The 20,491-nt window shown below is 55.0% G+C and overlaps 2 protein-coding genes and 1 long non-coding RNA gene across 12 annotated transcripts; 2 read left to right on the top strand and 1 right to left on the bottom strand.

Annotated features, from left to right (window-relative positions):
* The first annotated feature begins 883 nt into the window (after window positions 1–883).
* HMG20B (high mobility group 20B) lies at window positions 884–11,230 on the top strand. Of its 9 annotated transcripts, none has more exons than XM_086410191.1 (11): window positions 884–1,220; window positions 3,027–3,096; window positions 6,012–6,067; window positions 6,547–6,655; window positions 7,135–7,338; window positions 7,954–8,074; window positions 8,454–8,500; window positions 8,774–8,846; window positions 9,085–9,254; window positions 9,859–9,991; window positions 10,529–11,230. In XM_086410191.1, exons 2-11 carry the CDS (start codon window positions 3,058–3,060, stop codon window positions 10,675–10,677), a joined length of 1,101 nt encoding a protein of 366 aa, XP_086266317.1. In that variant the 5' UTR covers window positions 884–1,220; window positions 3,027–3,057; the 3' UTR covers window positions 10,678–11,230. The 9 variants fall into 9 exon arrangements, with proteins under 9 accessions (XP_086266317.1, XP_086266320.1, XP_086266314.1 ...); XM_086410194.1 differs by having other exon boundaries at window positions 9,085–9,300; XM_086410188.1 differs by having other exon boundaries at window positions 891–1,220; window positions 1,791–3,096.
* LOC147368832 (uncharacterized) lies at window positions 4,463–5,758 on the bottom strand. Its single transcript, XR_015166861.1, has 3 exons — window positions 5,508–5,758; window positions 5,285–5,427; window positions 4,463–5,076 (listed from the first exon to the last, which is right to left on the bottom strand). It is a non-coding gene; the product is annotated as an uncharacterized LOC147368832 (long non-coding RNA).
* Window positions 11,231–14,087: 2,857 nt separating the features above from the next.
* GIPC3 (GIPC PDZ domain containing family member 3) lies at window positions 14,088–20,407 on the top strand. Of its 2 annotated transcripts, none has more exons than XM_086410173.1 (6): window positions 14,088–14,452; window positions 15,215–15,400; window positions 15,552–15,732; window positions 16,820–16,932; window positions 17,216–17,310; window positions 17,416–20,407. In XM_086410173.1, the coding sequence occupies exons 1-6, from the start codon at window positions 14,210–14,212 to the stop codon at window positions 20,138–20,140; spliced, it is 3,543 nt and encodes a 1,180-aa protein (XP_086266299.1). In that variant the 5' UTR covers window positions 14,088–14,209; the 3' UTR covers window positions 20,141–20,407. The 2 variants fall into 2 exon arrangements, with proteins under 2 accessions (XP_086266299.1, XP_086266300.1); XM_086410174.1 differs by having other exon boundaries at window positions 14,089–14,452; window positions 17,216–17,297.
* Window positions 20,408–20,491: the final 84 nt, after the last annotated feature.

Genomic DNA, 20,491 nt, shown 5'->3' with positions numbered 1-20,491 from the left:
TTCACCGGGTAGATGCTAGGAGCAGCCCCACTAGCCCTAGACATGACAACCAAAAATGTCTCTAGACATCAGACCCCTGGGTGGGGGTGGGAGGGGCGCTGCATTACCCCTGGGTGGAAACCACGACACTAGAAAATTCTCTGTACCAGAGGCTTCAGTCTCCGTGGACAGGAGCAACCAATGCTTTATGGAGCACTGACCAGCCACGCCGGGTCGCGAGCACTGTGCTTGAATTAAACTCGTTAAATCCTTCTCACAACCTCATACAGGCAGACATGCTTATTAGCCCACTTTGCGGTGGGGCAAACTGAGGCACAGAGTGTTTGGTAAATTGCCCAAGTCACAGAGGTGGGCCTCAGCGCCACCTCCCTGAGCCCAGGAGAGTCCAGCAGCAGCGGTGTGTGTGTGGGGGGTGTCCCCTGCCCAAAAGACGGAGACCCCGTCCCCACACCCCTTCCTTCGGACAGCGGTTGCCTCTGCGTTTCGCTTTTGCCTCCTTGGCCCTTCATTGCCCACGACGGCAATCCCCTGAATTAAATTCACTCTGTAAAAGAGCCTAACGAAGGCGGGGATATCACGAGAGCGCCGACCGCATCCTGATCCTTCCTGGGGATGGAGAGAAATTGAACGGCCCGGGGCTGGCAAATAAGTATTAAAAACAAACGTAAACGCGGAGGCGTGGGTTAGGGAGATGACGTCTCTGGTTGTCCAGTGGTTGACTCTGCTCCCAATGCAGGGAATACGGGTTCTATCCCTGGTCGAGGAACTAAGATCCCGCATGCTGCACAGCGCAGCCCTGCAAAACAAAAACAAAACAAAACAAAAAGCCCCCCAAACGGTAACCCCGCCCCAACGCCTGCCTCGTCGATCAAGCCAAAGAGGCGGGGCTTGGAGGGCGGCGGTGGGAGGAACTACGCGTAACTTCATGTTTTCCTAGCTACGCTGGAAAAGGGGTCCAGACAGCTGGTTCGGAACGTTTGAAACAAAGGCGGCAATACAGTCGTATGAGGAAGAACCAGAAGTTGCCAGAGCTCGTTACACAGGCGGTGATGAGGTCCTGCTGTGGGAAATTACCCAGCCCCAGAGGCAGGGCTCTGGGCTTCACATATAAAGCCACTGGGCCAAAGGCTGCGGACTCGAGTTTGCAGAGGATGTTCACGGCGTGATTGATCATATGATCACAGGAAGCAAGCTGTGGGACTCCGCTGGCGGTCCAGTGGGTAAGACTGCAGGCTTCCACTGCAGGGGGGCACAGGCTCACTCCCTGGTCAGGGAACTCAAATCCTACATGCTTCTTGGTGTGGCAAAAAAAAAAGCAAGACGTGAGCTTACATTCCTTATAGGAGTGCATTCACACCCGTGTGTGTGTGTACGTGTTGTGTTTTGCTTTGTGCCCCCCAACCTTCCCAGGTGAAAGTCCTAATCCCCAGGACCTCAAATGTGACCTTATTTGGAGATGGAGTCATTGCAGATGTAATGAGTTAAGATGAGTCACAATTGGAGCAGGGTGGTTCCTAGTACAATACAACCCATGACCTAATAAAAAGGGGGAAATTTGGAAATACACACACGCCCAGGAACGTCATATAAATGTGAAGGTGGAGATGCAGTGATGCTTGTACAAGTCAAGGAAGGTTGCAGATGGCTAGGAGATGCCACAGAAGCTGGGAGAGCTCAAAGAGCATGGAACAGACTCACAGCCTCAGAAGGAACCAGTGCTGACCAAGCCCTTGATCTTGAACTTCTGGTCCCCATAACTCTGTTTTTTTTTTTTTCCCCACACTGCAAAGACATGCAGAGCTTCCCTGACCAGGGATCGAACCCATGCCTCCTTCAGTGGAAGCCCAGAGTCTTAACCACTGGATTGCCAGGGAAGTCCTTTTTACTTATTATTATTATTAGTTAATATTTTAACCATTTAAAAATTCTCTATTTCTGGCAGAGCTAGGTCTTCATTGCTGCATGAGCTTTCCTCCCATTTCCTCGATTGGGGGCTGCCCTTTGTTGCTGTGCGGGGGCTTCTCATTGCAGTGGCCTCTCATGGGCTTTAGGGCATTCGGCTTCAGGAGTCGTGGCTCCCAGGCTCTAGAGCACAGGCTCAGGAGTTGTGTTGCACTGGCTTAGTTGTTCTGAGGCATGTGGGATCTTCCTGAACCAGGAATGGAACCCGTGTCTCCTGCATTGGTTGCGGATTCTTTACCACTAAGCCACTGGGGAAGCCCCTATTATTATTTTTTAAAATAAATTTCAGTTGTTCAAGTCACCCAGTTTGTGGTGCCTTGTTCCTATAGCCCTAGGAGACTCACAGAGTATGTATGTGTATAGGTAGGTAGGAAAAGTTTTGGTAAGAAATGTGACAAGCTGATAAGGGGGAGTATGGTATGGGTCTGGTAGCCTTCACACACAACTTTAATTTGTACAAATGAATTTGCACATTGCTTGCATCATAAAATTAATTTCACAAAGACAGTTAAGTCATCCTTAATGGATCTTGTATTTCTCAGGCTACAAATTGGGGCCCTCTTCCTGGTTTCACACGATAAAAATTTCTAGGGACTTCCCTGGTGGTCCAGTGGTTAAGAACTCTTCTTCCAGTGGCAGGGGATGCTGGTTTGATCCCTGGTTGGGAAACTAAGATTCCACATTGTAGAGCAACTGGGCCTGGATGCCACAACTAAGATCCAATGCAGCCAAATAAATAAATAAATATATTTTTTACATTTCCAAATGGAGCATAGAAATGAATGCAAAGAAACTAACATGAAATTATATGAGGTTAGACAGCTAGAGTTCCTGGTTTTATTGAGAGCTAGGACTTGAGAGAAGTTTGTGGCTAAGGAAAAACCTATTTATACTTTGGGGGGCCAAAGTATCTGCTTTTAGATCAAAGAATGAAAGATGTAAAGTCAAACAGTAGAAATGCTGCTTCTTACATGTTGCTTCTTGGGGATGGGTGGGTGTCTGGATCACATGCACTGGAGTGGATGCAATGCCATTTGGATTCAAGACACTTTTCTTTTTCCCAGAAAATATCCACACAGCAAGGAATTTGTCCTGATGCCAAGGAGCTGCAAACTGCTTTCAAAATCGACATCAGTAAGTTGGGAGATTGGGATTGATATCTATATCACTAGTATATATAAAATAAATAACAATTAAGGACCTACTGTACAGCACAGGAAGCTCTACTCAGTACTCTGTAATAGCCTATATAGGAAAAGAATCTAAAAAAGAGTGGATATATGTATATGTATAACTGATTCAATTTGCTGTAAACCTGAAACTAACACAACATTGTAAATCAACTGTATGCCAAAAAAAAAAAAAATCAACCTCAAGACCTTTCATTTCTTTTCCATGCACAGGAAGACCCCTGAATTCCTTGTGTAGTACCCTGGGAGTGGAAGGACACGTTTCTATGGCAACATCAGCTTTGTCAATCAAGCCAAAGAGGCAGGATCTGGAGGGTGGGTCTTTCCTATTCTCCTGGCTGGAATTCTCACCTAGACATTTTCTAACCAAGCAGAGAGGCAAGCAGGTGTAGGAAGTCCCACATCTGATGAAGCAACAGAGCGGTGTGGAATTTGGGTCTGTCAAAATACCAGGGCACAGCTTATCTTCCTCAGCTCTGGGATGCCTCTTAGAGAAACAGGTTCATTGGGATTTAATTCACATTCCAGATAATGCACCTGTGTAAAGTGTACAATTGTGTGAACTTTAGTACGTTAATGGAGTTATGCAGCCATCAAAGCAGCCTAATTTTAGAACGTTTTGATCACCCCAAAAGAAGCCCCGTGACCTCCTTTGCCCCTGCCCACTGACTTTCTAGCCCCAGGCAACCACTAATCCACTTCCTATCTCTCTGGAGTTCTGGAAAATTCATATAAATGGAACCATACACTGTGTGGCCTTTTGTGACTGGCATCTTTGACTGAGCCTAATGTTTTCAAGGCATATCCCTGTCCTAGCATGACACAGCAATTTATTCCTTTTTATAGCCAAGAATATTCTATTGGATGGCTGGCCCACAGTATTTACCTATTCATCAACTGATAGACATTTGGGTTTGTTTCCACTTTTGCACTATTGTGAATCATGCTGCCGTGAACATTCATGTACAAGTTTCTGTGTGGATGTATGTTTTTAATTCTGAATATGTCCCTAGGAGTGCAGTGGATGCATTGCACGGTAATTCCTGGATGCTGGTGGTTTAGTCTCTCAGTCCTGTCCAACTCTTTGCGACCCCATAGACTGTAGCTTGCCAGGCGCTTTTCTCTACTGGAGTGGGTTGCCATTTCCTTCTCCAGGGAATCTTCCTGACCCAGGGATTGAACTGGGTCTCCTGCATTGCAAGCCCATTCTTTAACTCCTGGGTACATCGCATGGTAACTCTATGTTTTGTTTTGTTTTTAGCCTTTTGAAGAACTGCCAGACTGCTTTCCAAAGCTGCTGCACCTGCCTGTTAGAAATTTACATTATACATTTATTTGTTTATTTAATATATATGCATTGACAGCACCTGTGGGCACTGTTCTGGGTGCTGGCAATATAGCAATGAGCAAACAGGCAGCTTATAGGGAGGAAATGAACATATGGAGCAAAGATAAGATGGGGTGTTTGGGGTGGGGTACAAGCCTGGGAATGTCTCACTGGAAAGGGGGACATTTAACCTGGAGAAAGGGCATTAAGAGCAAGTGCAAAGGCCCAGAGGTGGGAATAAATGAAATGGACGTATCTAAGGAACGTTGAGGTCGCCAGAGTAAGTGAGGAGGAAAATGAAGGGAGGCGAGAGCAGGAAGGTGCTGTGGGTAGATTGTTTGGGGTCTAACGGGCCATCATGAGCATCCAGTGACCACAATTATCCTGGGGTCAGAGGAAACACAGTCCAGGCTGTAAGAGGACCAGGCTGCTGCCTGGGGGTTCCCAAGACTCCAGAGCAGGGTCTCCTGGCCCTTCATCTTCACGAGATCCTCGCAGCTTTCTTGTCCCCACCACATTCTTCCTAGTTGCTTCGAGCCCAGCTCCTGGTCTCAGCTTTGCTGCATCCGGCCTTCTGGACGTGGACTCTGTGCAAAGCTTCCATTGCATAGGAGAGAAAGCTGAGGCCCTTTCACAGGAGGGAGAGAAGCTCTTGCATGCAGGGTGGGGCACGGCCCTGTTGGGGGCTTTAAGTCCAGTGAGTAAACGGGAAACTTCTCCACCCGGTCTGCTAAGAACAGGTCCCACCTTGCAGTGGGGAAAGGGACTGCTCCAAAAGACCTTAACCCCTTCCCTAGCAACTTACTACCGTCCCCATGACAACTAGGGCGGGGCCGGACTCGGCCTCATAGGTCTCCGGATCCTGCAGGGGCGGGGAGTCTCGCCTTCAGCAGGGGAGGAATCTGAGCCGCGCTTGCTGGCCCTTTAAGAGGCTCCACCCGGCGAAACCTGAAAACATCCTGATTGGTCCCGAGAGCGGCCGAGCACAGCCGAACTTGACGCGCCCGCCTGCAGCTTTCTCTACTTACCTCCCACGCGGCTCAGTGGCTACCGCAGCCAATCACCAACGGGCGCGCCGACCTGTATCTGCATGGTCACGCCCCAGGGGATGGGTATACCCAATCCGATCGCTCGCCGAGTCGTTATTAGCATGTCGGGGGCGGTGCAGGGCGGAGCGGGCAGCAGGGGCGGGCTCCCGGCGGTTGGTTGGAGCGTCGTAGCAGCCGAGAGGTCCGGGAAAGTTTCTTTGGAGGTGAAAACAGCCGCGGAACTCGGGGCCCTGCGAGGAGGCGGGGGCGCGGGGATCCCTGGGCCGGGGCGGGGACCCTCCTGGGCCGGGAGGGTGCGGACCCAGGCCTCCTGGGGGGCGATCGCCCAACAAAGGATCCCTGGGGCGCCCGCCCCCGAGGGCCTCCCCGCCCCCGGTTCCGGCCCCCCCAGGCGCCCCGGACCTGGCATTACAGGGTTTCCCAGCCCAGCCCCGCCATCGCTGGCTTGGGCGACCCTCACTTGGCCACGCGTCTACGTTCCAGGTGCGGCCGGGAGTGGCCATGTCCCACGGCCCCAAGCAGCCCGGCGCGGCCTCCGCGTGAGTGCGACATCCCCTCCCCCTCAGCCCACTCGGGGATGCAACCACCCCGTCCCGTTGGAGCTTCTCGAACCCCGGGCCCAGGGTCTTGACTCCTCCGACTTGGGACAGGAGCCCCCCCACTTCGGAGTTCCCACGGGCTTCCCCCAAACCTCCGTGCTCTAGTCCTTTTCAGGAGTGGCCTGCTGACCTCCTCTAGTTCTCCTGCCCTAACCCCGGATCCTGACCTCCTAGACCCCTGCTCTCAGAACTCAGGCCGCTAGCTGCCAGCGCTTTCGTCGTGGGGGAAGGGGTGGGTGACCCTGGCGTCCCGTAGCTCTAGTCTCTCCGAGGTCCCCTGTGACTCCCCTAGTGCTCCAGTCTCAACCTCCGTATCCTGACCCTCTTCAGAGCCCTCTTCTGAGGACTCAGGCCTCTTGCTGCCAAATCCGTCGTCAGGGGTGGGGAGTGGGAATGACCCTGGCTTCCCGTGGCTACAGGCCGGCGAGCGGCAAGGCTCCAGGACAGCATGGGAGCTTCGTGGTGGCTGTCAAGCAAGAGCGCGGCGAGGGCCCGCGGGCCGGAGAGAAGGGGTCCCACGAAGAGGAGGTGAGAGTCCCTGCACTGCTGTGTCGGTGGGCCTTAGCCTTAAAGCTCCGCCCCGAGCTAAATTTGAATTTGCTGTGGCTCCGCCCACAGTCCAGAATTCCCTTCCCAAGCTGAGGCCTGCCCCATGTCAGATACCACGCCCCCAAGAGCTCCACTGCCACTGTCTAGGCCCCGCCCACTACCCGGGGAATCTCTGCTAGTAAGGCACGCCCATACAGGGGACACGCCCACAACACAAGCCAACCCAATCCTTGGGTTGATGCTCTGTCCCCAGTACCTCTCTGATCCCTTTACCCATGGCCAGGGGTTCCTTAACCCCACTCTCCCAATTCTGAACCCTGACCAGGCCATACTTCCATACCTCTGGGTCCCACCTCGTGGTTAGGCCCCACCCAAGTCTTCCAGGGCCCCGCCTCTTCCCCTCTGTGCCCAGCCCCAGCCCTCCAGACCCCTCCCAACAGCGCGACTGGGTTCTGCAGCCGGTGAAGAAGCGCGGCTGGCCCAAGGGCAAGAAGCGGAAGAAGATCCTGCCGAATGGGCCCAAGGCACCTGTCACCGGCTACGTGCGTTTCCTGAACGAGCGGCGCGAGCAGATCCGGACGCGCCACCCGGACCTGCCCTTTCCCGAGATCACCAAGATGCTGGGCGCCGAGTGGAGCAAGCTGCAACCGGCGGAGAAACAGGTGGGGACGGCCCGGGACCACTGACTGACCTGCTCTCACTCACTCAGACATCCATCAGCATCACTTACCCCCAAGGAACAGGTGTGGCAGGCCCTTCGTTCTGCCGGGAGGACTGACCACCCGTTAGCTCTCTCCAGTTTGTTGAAGGGAGGGGAGGGTGGCAGTTGGCTGGAATAAACATAAAAGTTAATAAACACCGTTATAAAAGAAGTCGAGGGTGGATGCTGGATTTTTGTTAGAAACCTTGCGGTTTTAAAGTTCTGGTAATTAATTTAAAATTTGCAAAAACATCAAGGAAATGTAACAAAATCACCAGCAGCGTACACCCTCTACATGGTATTTCAACAGGCAAAATGGGTTTAGAAGGGCAGGTCAGCCCAGAGGTGGGAGCCTGCAGACAGTCAGACACCGGGGAGTGGTTTAAAAAGGCTGGAATTGGGGTGAGGTAGTGAGGTCCGGGAGTTGGGAGGTGGCTTGAGCAGCAGAGCGAAGTGCGAAGTTTTGTCTGAAGGGCAGCAGGGAGCTGTGGCAAAGTGTAGTACAGCGGGCTGAGTGATGGAGTCTGCGAGGCCTCCGCTGCCACTGGGCCGAGCCTTCTCTCCCTGCCCCCACCAGCGGTACTTGGACGAGGCTGAACGGGAGAAGCAGCAGTACATGAAGGAGCTGAGGGCCTACCAGCAGTCGGAAGCCTACAAGATGTGTGCGGAGAAGATCCAGGAAAAGAAGATCAAGAAAGGTGCGAAGGGCCTCAGCCTCCAGGCAGCTGAGTGCTTACTCTGAGACAGGTGACCCAGGCCGATGCACCCCCCACCCCACCCCCTGCCAAAGGGTCTCTCACGGTCATGTGGGAACGAGACACATGTAACCAGACAGTTGTGAGTGAACGGGGCTGATCTGTACTGAGATAGGACACTCATGGATATGAGGGTGGGGGGAGGGGCCCAGGAGGGGCCTTTGATCCAGGATGAGCAGGTGCGGGGGTGGGGGGGGGTGGGGGGAAGGGGGTGGGTGTTGGTGGAAATAGTGGCGTTCCAGGCAGAGAGGACAGCATGTGCAAAGCAGGGGGTCAGAGGAGACCTGGGAGACTGACCCTGCCCTCCTCCCTCCCCCACCAGAGGATTCCAGCTCTGGGCTCATGAATACCCTTTTGAATGGACACAAGGTAAGCGTCCCTCCTCCACGGAGAACACCGGGGCGAGAAAGGTCTGGCGTGTTTAAACCCCCGGGTGACCAAGGACCGTCGCTCATGGGGTGAAGTGAGCACCCCGTCCAGATGTGTGCGAGTGGAGGCGGGGCACTCACACAAATTGAGAGGGGGGCAGTAAAATGGACTCTGACCCAGGTAGCCTCAGGAGACCCTCCCAAGCTTAGGGGATGTCCCATAGGAGAGTTGACTGACCCCCCTCAAAATTGCCACCTTGTCCTGTCGTCCCAGGGTGGGGACTGTGACGGCTTCTCGACTTTCGACGTCCCCATCTTCACTGAAGAGTTCTTGGACCAAAACAAAGGTGAGCGCTGACCAGCAGTTCTTGAAGCAAGCGTTGAACCAAGAGGGCATCGAGGCGGGAGGCAGTGGGTGCCTTCCTCTCTTGCCCTCGCAGCCCAGACTGCTGAGATGTGGGGCTGGAGACAGAGCAGTGACGGAAGGCTTGGCGTGGGACACAGCTCGGGGCGAAGTCCGCAGAGGGAAGGCGGCCGGGGGATGGCGGGGAAGCGTCAGGCTCTTACCCGGCTCCCCGCCTGCAGCACGGGAGGCGGAGCTGCGGCGCCTGCGGAAGATGAACGTGGCCTTCGAGGAGCAGAACGCTGTGCTGCAAAGGCACACGCAGAGCATGAGCAGCGCGCGCGAGCGTCTGGAGCAGGAGCTGGCGCTGGAGGAGCGGCGGACGCTGGCGCTGCAGCAGCAGCTCCAGGCGGTGCGCCAAGCGCTCACCGCCAGCTTCGCTTCGCTGCCAGTGCCTGGTGTGGAGGCCCCGCCCCCAACAACCTAGTCCCGCCCCCTATGACCCCGCCCTCGATGACCTCGGCTCTGCCCGGGCTTCCGCGAGTTCCGCCCCCTCTGACCCCGCCCAGCAAGTCCTCACTCTGGCATCCCTTCACCCCCAGTCGCTGCGCAAACCGCTTCTCTGTCCGACCGACGCGCCCCTGCTGACCCTTACTCCCGGGAATCCTAAGCCCCCGCGGCCCAGTCCCCACTGAACGCTGCTCGTGCCAGCCCCGCCCACAGTAGCCCTCGCGCCCCGCCTCTCCCCGGGTCTAACTTCCGTGTTCATTCCTCGGCTGACCTAGGCCAACTTCTCCCCCACCAGTCCCCGAATCCCCCCATCACGACCCCGCCCTCTCCATCTTCTGACCTCTGCCACAGTTGACCTTGATTTCCCCGGGTCCAGACGCCCTGACCGCGCGCACCTGACCCCACTGACGCTCACCCATGGCCCCCTCCTCTTACCCCCACCTTCTGATCTTTGTTTCCGTGGTGATCCCCCACTGGGCTCGTCTGACGGGTCCCTGCCTCCCCAGGCACCGGCGAAACGCCCACGCTCAGCACCCTGGACTTCTACATGGCCCGGCTGCACGGCGCCATCGAGCGCGACCCCGCCCAGCACGAGAAGCTCATCGTCCGCATCAAGGAGATCCTGGCCCAGGTCGCCAGGTGTGTACCAGGGCAGGTCTGCCCCCCGCCCGTTCAGCCCAGTTTGGGCTGCCTCGCGTGGGGACCACCTCAGGCTTGACTTGCCTTGGAGAAGCCTGGCTACATAAACCGGTTTTAGGTCTCCAGCGGGCTTTCTGGGGTCTGGGGCCGTTGCCGCCAAGTGGGATCTAGCTGCCAGATCTTATTCCGAGGCCACAGTGCTTGCAGGATCTACTAGGTGGGGCTGGTTTGATGTAGGTGGCTAATGGCCTAGCTACTGGGGAGCCCTAATTCAGCCTGGTACTGTGTTAAATGCTGCTTGGGGGATGTTGAGGCCAGCACACCTCTGGCTCAGGGGACCCAGAGCTTCACCACAGCTTCTGCATGGGTTTTTCTGGGTGGCTCCTAGCTGCCCAGGATAGGTGGGATCAACTCCAGGCCCCCCACCCTAGCATCCGAAGGAGCAGAGGAGGGTGGCCTCTGGGGTACCCCAGGATGGGGATGGGGGCTGAGACCTGATGTGGGTCCCCCATCAACTAATCTCTTCTTTTGTCACAGTGAGCATCTATGAGGGTGTCGGCCGCCCCACAGATCCAGAGAAGACCAAGCTCTGGTCATGGCCCCTCCCCCAGTTGCACCCCCTGGAGGAGGGGTGGGGGGTTCCATCCTCTGGGGCCAGGCCTGATCCTGCACCTTGGGGGCTCTAGCCCCCCTAAAATTAAATTTCTACAGCATCCCTCTAGCTTTGAATCTCCCCAGGTCCCCATCCTAGAAAACCCACCCACCATGCACTGTGCACAGACTCCTAGGGCCCAGCCAGGCCTGTTGGCCTCACAGGTCACATCACACTACACAGATGTGGGAACACACGAGGGGTAATGTAGCCCGGGACAGGAGGAAACCCACAGCCGCTCACAGCTGGTGTGGGGAGAGTTACACACCCTACACCCACTCCCCGGGACCAGCTCCCAGACCCAGGGCAGAGAAAACCCACATCCAATACACGGGGACTCCTGCCTGGCAGGTGTCACCCTAAGTACCCACACGGGCAGGCACCTTGCAGGGACACACTCTCACACTCCTGGCGGAGCCATCTATCTGTCACCCTCGCATTCCTGCACCCCTGAATGGGGGGGCTGGCACCACCCCATGCTCGTTCAGCTGAGGAACCACCGTGGAGGCAGTTGTTTTGCCACCACTCGATCTGGACTTCTTAAATAAAAAAAAAAAAAAAAGGTGGAATTGAATTTCAAACTTAAATGAGTATGTGTGTTTTTTTTAAAGGGGAATGGGCCAGGATCCTCTGTTGGGGTCCCAGGCCTACCCTCTCCAGCCCCTGGCAACCACTAGTCCACTTTCTGTCTCTGGATTTACATGTCCTAGACATTTCATACAAATGGAATCACACACTGGGTCTTTTGTGTCTGGCTTCTCTCACTGAGCGTCATGTCCTCAAAGTCCATGTTGTAGTGTTTCTTGGTGCTTCATTCCTTTTTCTGGCAGAGTGATATTCCATAGTGTGGATGGCCCATGTTTTGTGTACCCATTATCGGTTGATGGACACTTAGGTTGTTTCCACCTTCTGGCTATTGCAAATCATGCTGCTGAGAACACACACATACAGATTTTTGTTTGAACACCTGCTCTTATTTCTGGGTAGATCCCAAGAAGCAGACTTGCTGGGTCAGATGATAATTCTGTACTTAACTTACTGGGGAGTGCTTTCAGAGACTTAAGCCTTTTATGGAATATTTGAGACACCCTAAAAATTCCAGAGATTTAATTTGACAAACACTGGTGTTATCAGTTGAATTTAGCCCCACCCAAAGAAAATCTTGAAGCCCTAACCCCCAGAACCTCAAAATGTGACCTTATTTGGCAATAGGGTCACCGAGGATATAATTAGTTAAGATGAGGTCATCTTGGAGTGTATGTGTGGGGGGTGCCTCTAATCCAATGTGACTGGTGATCCTTATAAGAAGATAAAGTAGAGAAGGAAATGGCAACCCACTCCAGTGTTCTTGCCTGGAGGATCCCAGGGACGGGGGAGCCTGGTGGGCTGCTGTCTATGGGGTCGCACAGAGTTGGACACGGCTGAAGCGACTTAGCAGCAGCAGCAGCAGCAGCAGCAGACTACTTCAAATTAAGTTCTGAGGGATCAAAAATTATACATGGATTTTCTACAACAAGGGGCAGGGTGGTCAGCGCCACTAGCCTCTGCACTGCTCTAGAACCAACTGCAATTTCACAGTCAATGTTAAACTTTTGGGCTAAATTTATACTTTCAATTATGTAACTTGTCTCATATTCAACAAAATGAGATTCCAATTTTTTTTTTTACTGTGTGAACTGAATAAAATAAACAAATTGTTATTAAAAATTTAAAAAAAGAAGATAAGGATTTGGACATGGAGAAAGGAGACAGCCATGTGACAACAGGCAGACACTGGAGCAGAGCACACCCCAAAGAAGGCCAAGGATGGTTAGCCACCAACAGAGGCTGGGAGTGGTGCTGGGGGGAGAGGATGCCACCCAAGGAGTCAGAAGAGCTTGGACTTGCTGACAAATTGATTTCTAGCCTTCAGAATTTTGAGAGAATAAATTTCTATCGTTTTTAAGCCACTCAACTGGTGGTACTGTGTTATGGCTGCCCCAGGAAACTGGAAAAGATGGATATTGTCACACACACACACACACACGTGTGTGCTTCCTCACCTCACCCCCTCTCTGGCATCGTACCCTCATCGCAGGTTTGGAGTTTACCATTCCTGGTCAGGTCTTTACATAACCTTTAGCACAAAAGGATGTCTTTCCACAAGAATACCATTTTGATGGATTTTTTGTTTGTTTGTTTTAGTTTGTTTTCTAAAGATTTGAAAATGTACAATTCTGTGGTTTCTAGTATAGTCACAAAGTTGTGCAACCGCCAGCACCACTTAATTCCAGAATATTTCATCACCCCACAAACAACAGCCCCTTCCATGTTAGCTATTATTCCCCATCTTCCCTTCCCCCAGCCATTGGCAACCACAAATCCACTTTCTGTCTCCATGCATTGGCTGTTTTGGACACTTCATCTAAATGGTATCCCAGGCTATGTGGCCTTTGCAATCTGGCTTCCTTCAATGAGTATCAGGTTTTCAAGGCTCATCTGTGTTATGGTGTGTATGCCGTTCTGCACGTTTTCAAGCTTTATGTAAATTTTCTTACCTCGTCTGAAGCCTTCTGTAACTTGCCTTTTCCAGCAATGGTTGGTTTCTGAGATTCTTCAGAGGCATAAGTCCTCCCTTTTGAGCTGCTGTATGGCATTCCAGTGCTGTTTATTGAGCCAAAATCAACATTCCTTTTGGTGACAGTGGGTCCCCAGGGGATTCTGAGAGAAACCTCCTAGTACCCAGAGCCTTCTCATCTGTAACCCAATGGGCTCAGAGAACTCCTGCCTTCCTCTCCTCCAGTTGAGGAGACTGAGGAAACACAGGATGAATAAATAAAATATCTGCCCTGCCAGGTCACGCTCAGTGCTAGGGAGGAAAAAAAGCAGGGAAGAGAAACTGGGACCTGGTGAGGAGGTGACGTCTGAGCCAAGAGCTGAGGAGGCGAAGGAGTGAACCACTTGGAGATGTGAGAGACGTTCCAGGTGTTGGAGGGGGCACAGCCTGTGCAAAGGCCCTGTGTGTTGAATGAGCAGGGAGGACGCCCATGTGTCTGGAGCAGAGTGAGCCAGAAGAAAAGAGGGAGGAGAAGGGGCCAGGGATGGGGATGTGGCGGCTTGTGCAGGGCCTTGTGGGCAGAATAGAGGACTAGGGTTTACCCCAGGGGAGGTGGGAGCCCTGGAGGGCTGTGGGCAGGGGATGGACACGATGTAGCTCAGTTATGCCTGAGGGTAAGGGTAGGGTAAGGGTTCTCCCCACCTCCGACGGTTGTTGCAAGGATTAAATGAGTGCGCCCAGCAGAGAGTGAGCACTCTGGCACTAGCAGTTGCCCTATCCTTATTTGTGATCCTTATTTTTTCCCCTGCTCCCCGGGGAGAGCACAGCTGGACCTGGCAGGGCCGGGACACCTGGGGCCCACCCTCGCATACACACTCCGCGGTGTCGTCTTCCCGGGAGGCTCGGGTTCCCGGATCCCCTTACCCCGGGCGGCTCTGCTGTCGCGCCCTGGGCCGGGGGAGGGGAGGCTGCAGGAAGCGGCGGATCCGGCGGCTGTGGCGGTGGCCCCGGTGACCAAGCTCTTCCTGCCATGGAGACCACAGAGGCCCGCGAGGCCCGGGGGGCCGAGGCTCAGCGCCTGCCCGCGCCCCCGCCCTCGCCCGCCGAGGCCCCGGCGGCGTCCCAGACCCCAGCCGCGCCCCGTGCCCGCCCGCGCCTCGTCTTCCGCACGCAGCTGGCGCACGGCAGCCCCACGGGCAAGATCGAGGGCTTCACCAACGTGCGCGAGCTCTACGCCAAGATCGCCGAGGCCTTCGGAATTGCGCCCACCGAGGTGAGGCCCGCGGACCCCAGCACCCGAGGCCCACTAGTCGACCGGGGATAGGGGTGAACCCTGGACTCTGGGACGGGGTCCCCAGATCCTCCATCTCCGGATGGAGGGGACCCTATCTCCAGATCTCAGAGACTCACCTCTCGGATCCTGCGGTGCCCATACCCCGTGGACCCCCTTTGCACTCCCTGTGCAAAAGGTGAGCAAGTCTTAAGGTTCGTGGATCCTTAGATCGTCCGGAAAACACTGGGCTACCCAGCTAGGAGTGGACCCCAGCCCTCAGGGAAGCGCCTCCGGTTCCTGGGCGCGGCTGGGGACTGGGGTTCCCGGCAGCTCCCTGCCAGGTGAGATGTCCGAGGTCATGGGAGTCAGGGACTGGGCCACAGGTACGCCCCTCAGCCCCCAGGGGGCGCCAGGAGATTTGGAACTAACTGCCTTTAAAAGATGGTCTGGGGTTGTCAGGTCATCAAAGGGTTAAAAGTGGAAGTCTGAGGGAGGATGGAAGAAGGGCGTCCATCTGTCCGCAGCCTCCTTCTCATCCTGCTCCTCAGTCTGGGGGTCCCAGTCTCCTCGCCTCCTACTCCATTCTGAGGATCCCATATTCTGCCCTTAAGCATGACTACGATCCTGGGGAAGGCAGGGTTTTCATGCTTTTGTGCTGCAGTATCCCTATCAGGCCCCTGAGCCCATCCCCTGGTTGTTCTGTGCAGATGGTGGGGGATGAGGGCTGTCGTTAATTTGGGGCTCCCTCTCCTCTTGGGGCAGATCTTATTCTGCACCCTAAACAGCCACAAGGTGGACATGCAGAAACTCCTGGGCGGCCAGATAGGGTTGGAGGACTTTATCTTTGCCCATGTGCGCGGCGAGACTAAGGAGGTGGAGGTCACTAAGACGGAGGACGCCCTGGGACTGACCATCACGGACAACGGGGCCGGCTATGCCTTCATCAAGGTGCCCACTTTGGGGTGAGGGGGAGGTGGCTTCCAGGGTGTCCGGCGATCTGGGGTGAGCCCCTGCTCCTCTGTGGTGTGAATGGGCTCTGGGGACCCGAGTGGGGTGGCTGGATGGTGGGGTCCTGTGAATGACTCTGGGTCCCCCGCAGAGGATCAAGGAAGGCAGCATCATCAACCGAATCGAGGCAGTGTGTGTGGGAGACAGCATTGAGGCCATAAACGACCACTCGATCGTCGGCTGCCGCCACTACGAGGTGGCCAAGATGCTGCGTGAGCTGCCGAAGTCTCAGCCCTTCACCCTGCGGCTGGTGCAGCCCAAGAGAGCCTTCGGTGAGGGCCACCTGGGGCCCTGGGGGACAGGCTGGGTGGGGTGAAGCTCTTTCAGAAATGGGTTCTCTGGATGTAAGGAGCGGCAAAGGGTCAGGGGATGGGACAAGATGGAAGGGTCTAGATGCCCCTGGTAACAGGACAGAGACCTTTTGGCACTGTATGAGAAACAGGTGGGTTATTTCTACATTGTCATAGAGTCAGCCCAGGCATGGGGTCGGGGGAGGCTTGGGAAGACTGAGAAAGGATAAGGAGCTGTCTGGATCTATTCTGTAACCTAACTGGCAGCTTTTAAAGTCCTGCTCTGAGTCTCTGGTGAGTTCTAGACAGTGGCTTTCATAGGGAATTCTTGAATGGAGCTTTTCAAAGAGAAGTCTGTGACTGGTCTGTGGATGAGATAAGGAGGTCACCTTGCATGTGTGAGTGCTCAGTGGTTCAATCAGGTCCTACTCTTTGTGACCCCATGGACTGTAGTCTGCCAGGCTCCTCTGTCCATGGGATTCTCTAGGCAAGAACACTGGAGTGGGTTGCCACTTCCTACTTCAGGGCAAATTCCTGACCCAGGGATCGAACCCGTATCTCTTACGTCTCCTGCATTGGCTGGCAGATGCTTTATCATTGAGCCACCTGGGAAGCCCTCACGACTAGGTTGTGAAAGTGTTAGTCTCTCGGTCGTGTTCCACTCTTTGTGACCCCATGGTCTGTAGCCTGCCAGGCTACTCTGTCCATGGATTCTCCAGGCAAGAATACAGGAGTATCTTGCTCTAGCATTTGCTCTCCCTAATCTAGTCATTGCGGGAAAGCAATGACTAGATTAGGGAGAGCAAATGCTAGAGCAAGATACTTTCTAGACTGTCCCTAAGGAGAATCTGAAGTAGTTTCTTCTAGGGAGAGTCATTTTGAGAGGAGGAAGGAAATTTAAGGGAAGGAAGGATTCTCAAACAGGGTCTCTGAGGATTCATCCATGGAAATAAGGAGGACTTTGGAGGGTAGGAATGTTCTAGAAGGGCTCAGTTGGTGGCTTCTGAGTCTTTACGAAGATGTAGCTTCACCCAGAACACATGCACCTCCTCTACTCTGTCCCCTCCAGATATGATCAGCCAGAGGAGCCGGAGCAGCAAATACCCCATGGAAGCAAAAGTCAGCAGTGGGAGGGAGACCCTGCGGCTTCGGTCTGGGGGGGCTGCCACTGTGGAGGAAGTGGTGAGTGGAGGGGATGGGGGGCCTTCAGGGGCTCTTGCACACAGAGTTCTACCGCTGACGCTGACTCAGTATGACCTTGGGGAAGACCCTCTCCTTTACTCAGCCTCAGTTTCCCCATCTGCAGAATGGGTTCTTGTCAGGCAGGGCAGTAATGGCGGGACCAGAAGCATTGACTCATGGAAGATCCCAATCTGCTGTCACCAAAGGGGTAGTGGCTTGGGGAGGGGGCTGGGCCTGAGGATCCCAGGCTTCTGACTCTCTGCTTTGCCCCCCATGCCCCCAGCCCAGTGAATTCGAGGAGGAGGCATCTCGGAGGGTGGACGATCTGCTGGAAAGTTACATGGGCATTCGGGACCCAGAGCTGGGTAAGGGGCCAGGGTAAGCTGGGTGGACCCTGGGGGGAGGGCAGCCCATGGGGAGGAGGCAGGGACCCCCCCACCCCAGGGAGAACCCTCACCCACTTCCCCTCTGCTTGGCCTGCAGCATCCACCATGGTGGAGACATCCAAGAAGACAGTGAGCGTCCAGGAGTTTGCACGCCATTTAGACTCCGTCTTGGGCGAGTTCGCCTTCCCGGACGAGTTTGTGGTGGAGGTGTGGGCCGCCATCGGCGAGGCCAGGGAAGCCTGTGGCTAGTCTGCTCTGGTGCCAAGCGCAGCCCCAGCTCGGAGCCCAGCCCCCCGCCCCAGCCCTCCCGGTCAGTTTCCAAAGCCCAGCCCTGCTCCAGAGTCCAGAAGCCCAGACCTGAGATCCAGCTCTGCTCTAGAACACAGCCCAGTTCAGAGACCAAGCCTAGATCTGAGCCCGAGTCCTGCTCTAGAGTCCAGTCCAGTTCAGGGACCAAGCTCAGATCTGTGACACAACCCAGATTGGAGCCCCAGCCCTGCTTTAGAGCCCAGCCCAGCTCAGAGACCAAGCCCAGATCAGAGCCCCAGCCCTACTCTAGAGCCCAGCCCAGCTCAGAGACCAAACCCAGAACTGAGACTCAGCCCTGTTCAGAGACCAAGTCCCTCTTTAGAACCCAGGTCAGTTCTGAGGCCCAGTTCATCACTAGAACCCCATCCAGTTCTGAGATGCAATCCAGCTTCAGAACCCAGCTCAGTTCTAGAGCCCAGGATGGCTCTAGAGCCCAGGACAGCTCTGAGGCAAAGTGGAGCTTTGATGTGAAGTCAAGCTTTGGAACCCAAATAAATTTGAAGACCCAGCCCAGTTCTGAAATCCAACCTGGTTCTGGAAGCCAAGCCAGCTTTATGACCAAGCCCTGCCATAAAACTCGATCCAACTCTGCAGTTCAAGATAGCTCCATGACTCAGCCGAACCTGGATACTCAATGTAGCTCAGGAACACCAGGTAGTTCTGGAGCCCACGTGAGACTCAAGAGGCAGTCCAGCCCCGGAAGCCCCTCCAGCTTAGCAGTCAAAGACGGTTCTGAAATGCAACCCTGTTCCCGAACCCAGGCCAGCTCAGGAACCCAGATGCACACTTCAGTCCAGCCCAGGTCCAGACCCTATCTGCGTCCTAGGGCCCAGTCCAGCTCCAGTGATGAATCCAGCTCAGAGACTGAGCCCAGCTCTAGCACCCAGCCTCGTGCAACAAGCAAACCCATCTCCAGGATTCAGACAAGCTCTGGACCCCCACCCATTGCTGGGGCAAGACCTGCCTCCAGAGCTCAGCCTGATGCTGAGCCCCATGCTCACTGCAGAGCACAGAGCAACTCTAGAATGCCATCCAGCTCTGGGACAAGTACTAATCTCCGGGCCTGGCCTCTTTCCAGAGTTCAGTCCACCTCCAGCACTCCACCCAGCTCCAGAACTCAGCTCGGTTCTAGAGCCCAGGCTGGCTCTGGAATCCCACCTGGCTCCAAAACACAGTCAACTGCTGAGACCCAGGTGCATTCCAGAATACAGCTAATATCTGGAACCCGGTCAAGTCCTGGGACCCAGAAGGATGCAGACACAGACTTCAGCTTCACAGCTGTGTCAAACTCCGAGAGTAGGCCCAGTTCAAGGACCCAGCCCTGCCCAGGAGCTCAAAACATCTCTGAGGCTCAGCTCAGCTCAGAAAGCCTGACAAGTTCTAAAAACCAAATCCAGGCCACAACCCAGGGCAGCTCTGGGACTGAGCCAGACTTTGGGAAACAGACCAGCTCTGGAACGCAGCTCATCTCTAGAACCCCTCACAGCTCAGAGATGCAGATAAGTGCAGGAACTAAGCCCCGCTCTGGAGTCAAGCTCAACTCCAAAACCCAACTCAGCTCCACAGTTCAGTTCAGGTCTGAGATGCAAGCCAGCTCTGAAACCTGGAGCAGTTCAAGAGTACAGTCCAGCTCTGGATCCGAAACCGGCTCCAGAATCCAGACCAGTTCTGGAACCCAGCTGAACCCTGAGATTCAGCCCAGCTCTAGGACCCAGACCAGTGAAAGAACTCAGTCCAGCTCTGGAGTCCAGCTCAGCTCCAGAACACAGCCTGCTTCTGGATGCCAACCTGGCTCTAGAACCCAGACAAGTTCTGGAACCCAGCTCAGTCCTGAGACCCAGCCCAGCTCTGGGACCCAGACCAGTGCAAGAACTCAACTCAGCTCTGGAGTGCAGTTCAGCTCCAGAACCCAGTGCAGCTCTAGAATTCAGCCTAGCTCTGAAACCCAGACCACTTCAAACACTCAGCCCAGCTCTGGAGTTCACCTTAGTTCCAGAACTGAATCTGATTCTAAAACTAGAAGCCAGACCAGTCCAAGAATCCAGCTCAGCTCTAGAAAGGGGCCCTGCCCACAGACCCCAGGCCTTGACCCCAGAACCCAGCCTGATCCCACCCCTTATGCCCGACCTCAACACCTAGGCCCACCACCCAGAGCCCCGACTCCAGGTCCTAGCCAAATCTCTTGCCCCCAGCCCCATCCCCATGATCTGGTACGAGGAACCCCGCCCAACCCTAGCCCTGGCCAAAGCCCCTCAACTTCTCCCCTGGCCCCACACCCACAGTCCCCCTTCACCCTCCAGAAACCAGCCCTTTCCCCCAAGCCCCAGCTGGGACCCCAGAAGTCTACCCCACCCACCAAATCCGTCATCCCTAGTTTTGCCCCCAGGGTGGCCCTCCTTCGTTCTCAGCCCCTTGAACCCTCATTTGAGGGGCCTGCCCCCTCCTCCATGCTCAGGGAGTCTGGGTTACCTCCACGGGAGTCAGAGCTCCTACCCCACCATGGAGGGCAGTAGCTTGGGCGTGACATAGTTGGGGCCCCCATCCTGCTCCTCCTGCTCCTCCCTGCCTGGGTTGCCCAGAAGTAGCAGGTGACCTCATTCCACACCCACCCCGCACATGGGGTGGGGCAGGTGAGGAAGGGAGGGTGGAAACAGCTGATCCTAGGTCTATGGGAGGGCAGTGGGGTAGGGGCGGGCAGGGGAGGCAGGAGGCAGTTTCTTTCTCATGTACCTTGAGGGCTTGAGGGCTCGTGGGGAATAAAGGCATAAAGGCACCTCCCACCCCTGCAGCCTGATGTGTTATTTTGGCGGGTATTTGGGGGAGAGCAGAGGAAGGGGCTGACACGAAAACACTAGATGCTTCTT

Source organism: Bos grunniens, chromosome 7 (assembly GCF_055505025.1).
Source record: "Bos grunniens cultivar Pamir isolate PY7600 chromosome 7, Bosgru_T2T1.0, whole genome shotgun sequence".
Lineage (NCBI taxonomy): Eukaryota > Metazoa > Chordata > Mammalia > Artiodactyla > Bovidae > Bos > Bos grunniens.
This window is presented reverse-complemented; position numbering and strand designations above follow the sequence as displayed.

Bases quoted from the DNA above. Each gene is read 5' to 3' on its own strand.
- HMG20B (XM_086410188.1), top strand. From the start codon at position 2,920: ATGCTGCTTCTTACATGTTGCTTCTTGGGGATGGGTGGGTGTCTGGAT. The intron at 7,339-7,953 runs GTGGGGACGGCC...TGCCCCCACCAG, and splicing joins TGCAACCGGCGGAGAAACAG to CGGTACTTGGACGAGGCTGA. The intron at 9,255-9,858 runs GTGCGCCAAGCG...CTGCCTCCCCAG, and splicing joins TGCAGCAGCAGCTCCAGGCG to GCACCGGCGAAACGCCCACG.
- GIPC3 (XM_086410173.1), top strand. From the start codon at position 14,210: ATGGAGACCACAGAGGCCCGCGAGGCCCGGGGGGCCGAGGCTCAGCGC. The intron at 14,453-15,214 runs GTGAGGCCCGCG...CTCTTGGGGCAG, and splicing joins TCGGAATTGCGCCCACCGAG to ATCTTATTCTGCACCCTAAA. The intron at 16,933-17,215 runs GTGAGTGGAGGG...CCATGCCCCCAG, and splicing joins CTGCCACTGTGGAGGAAGTG to CCCAGTGAATTCGAGGAGGA.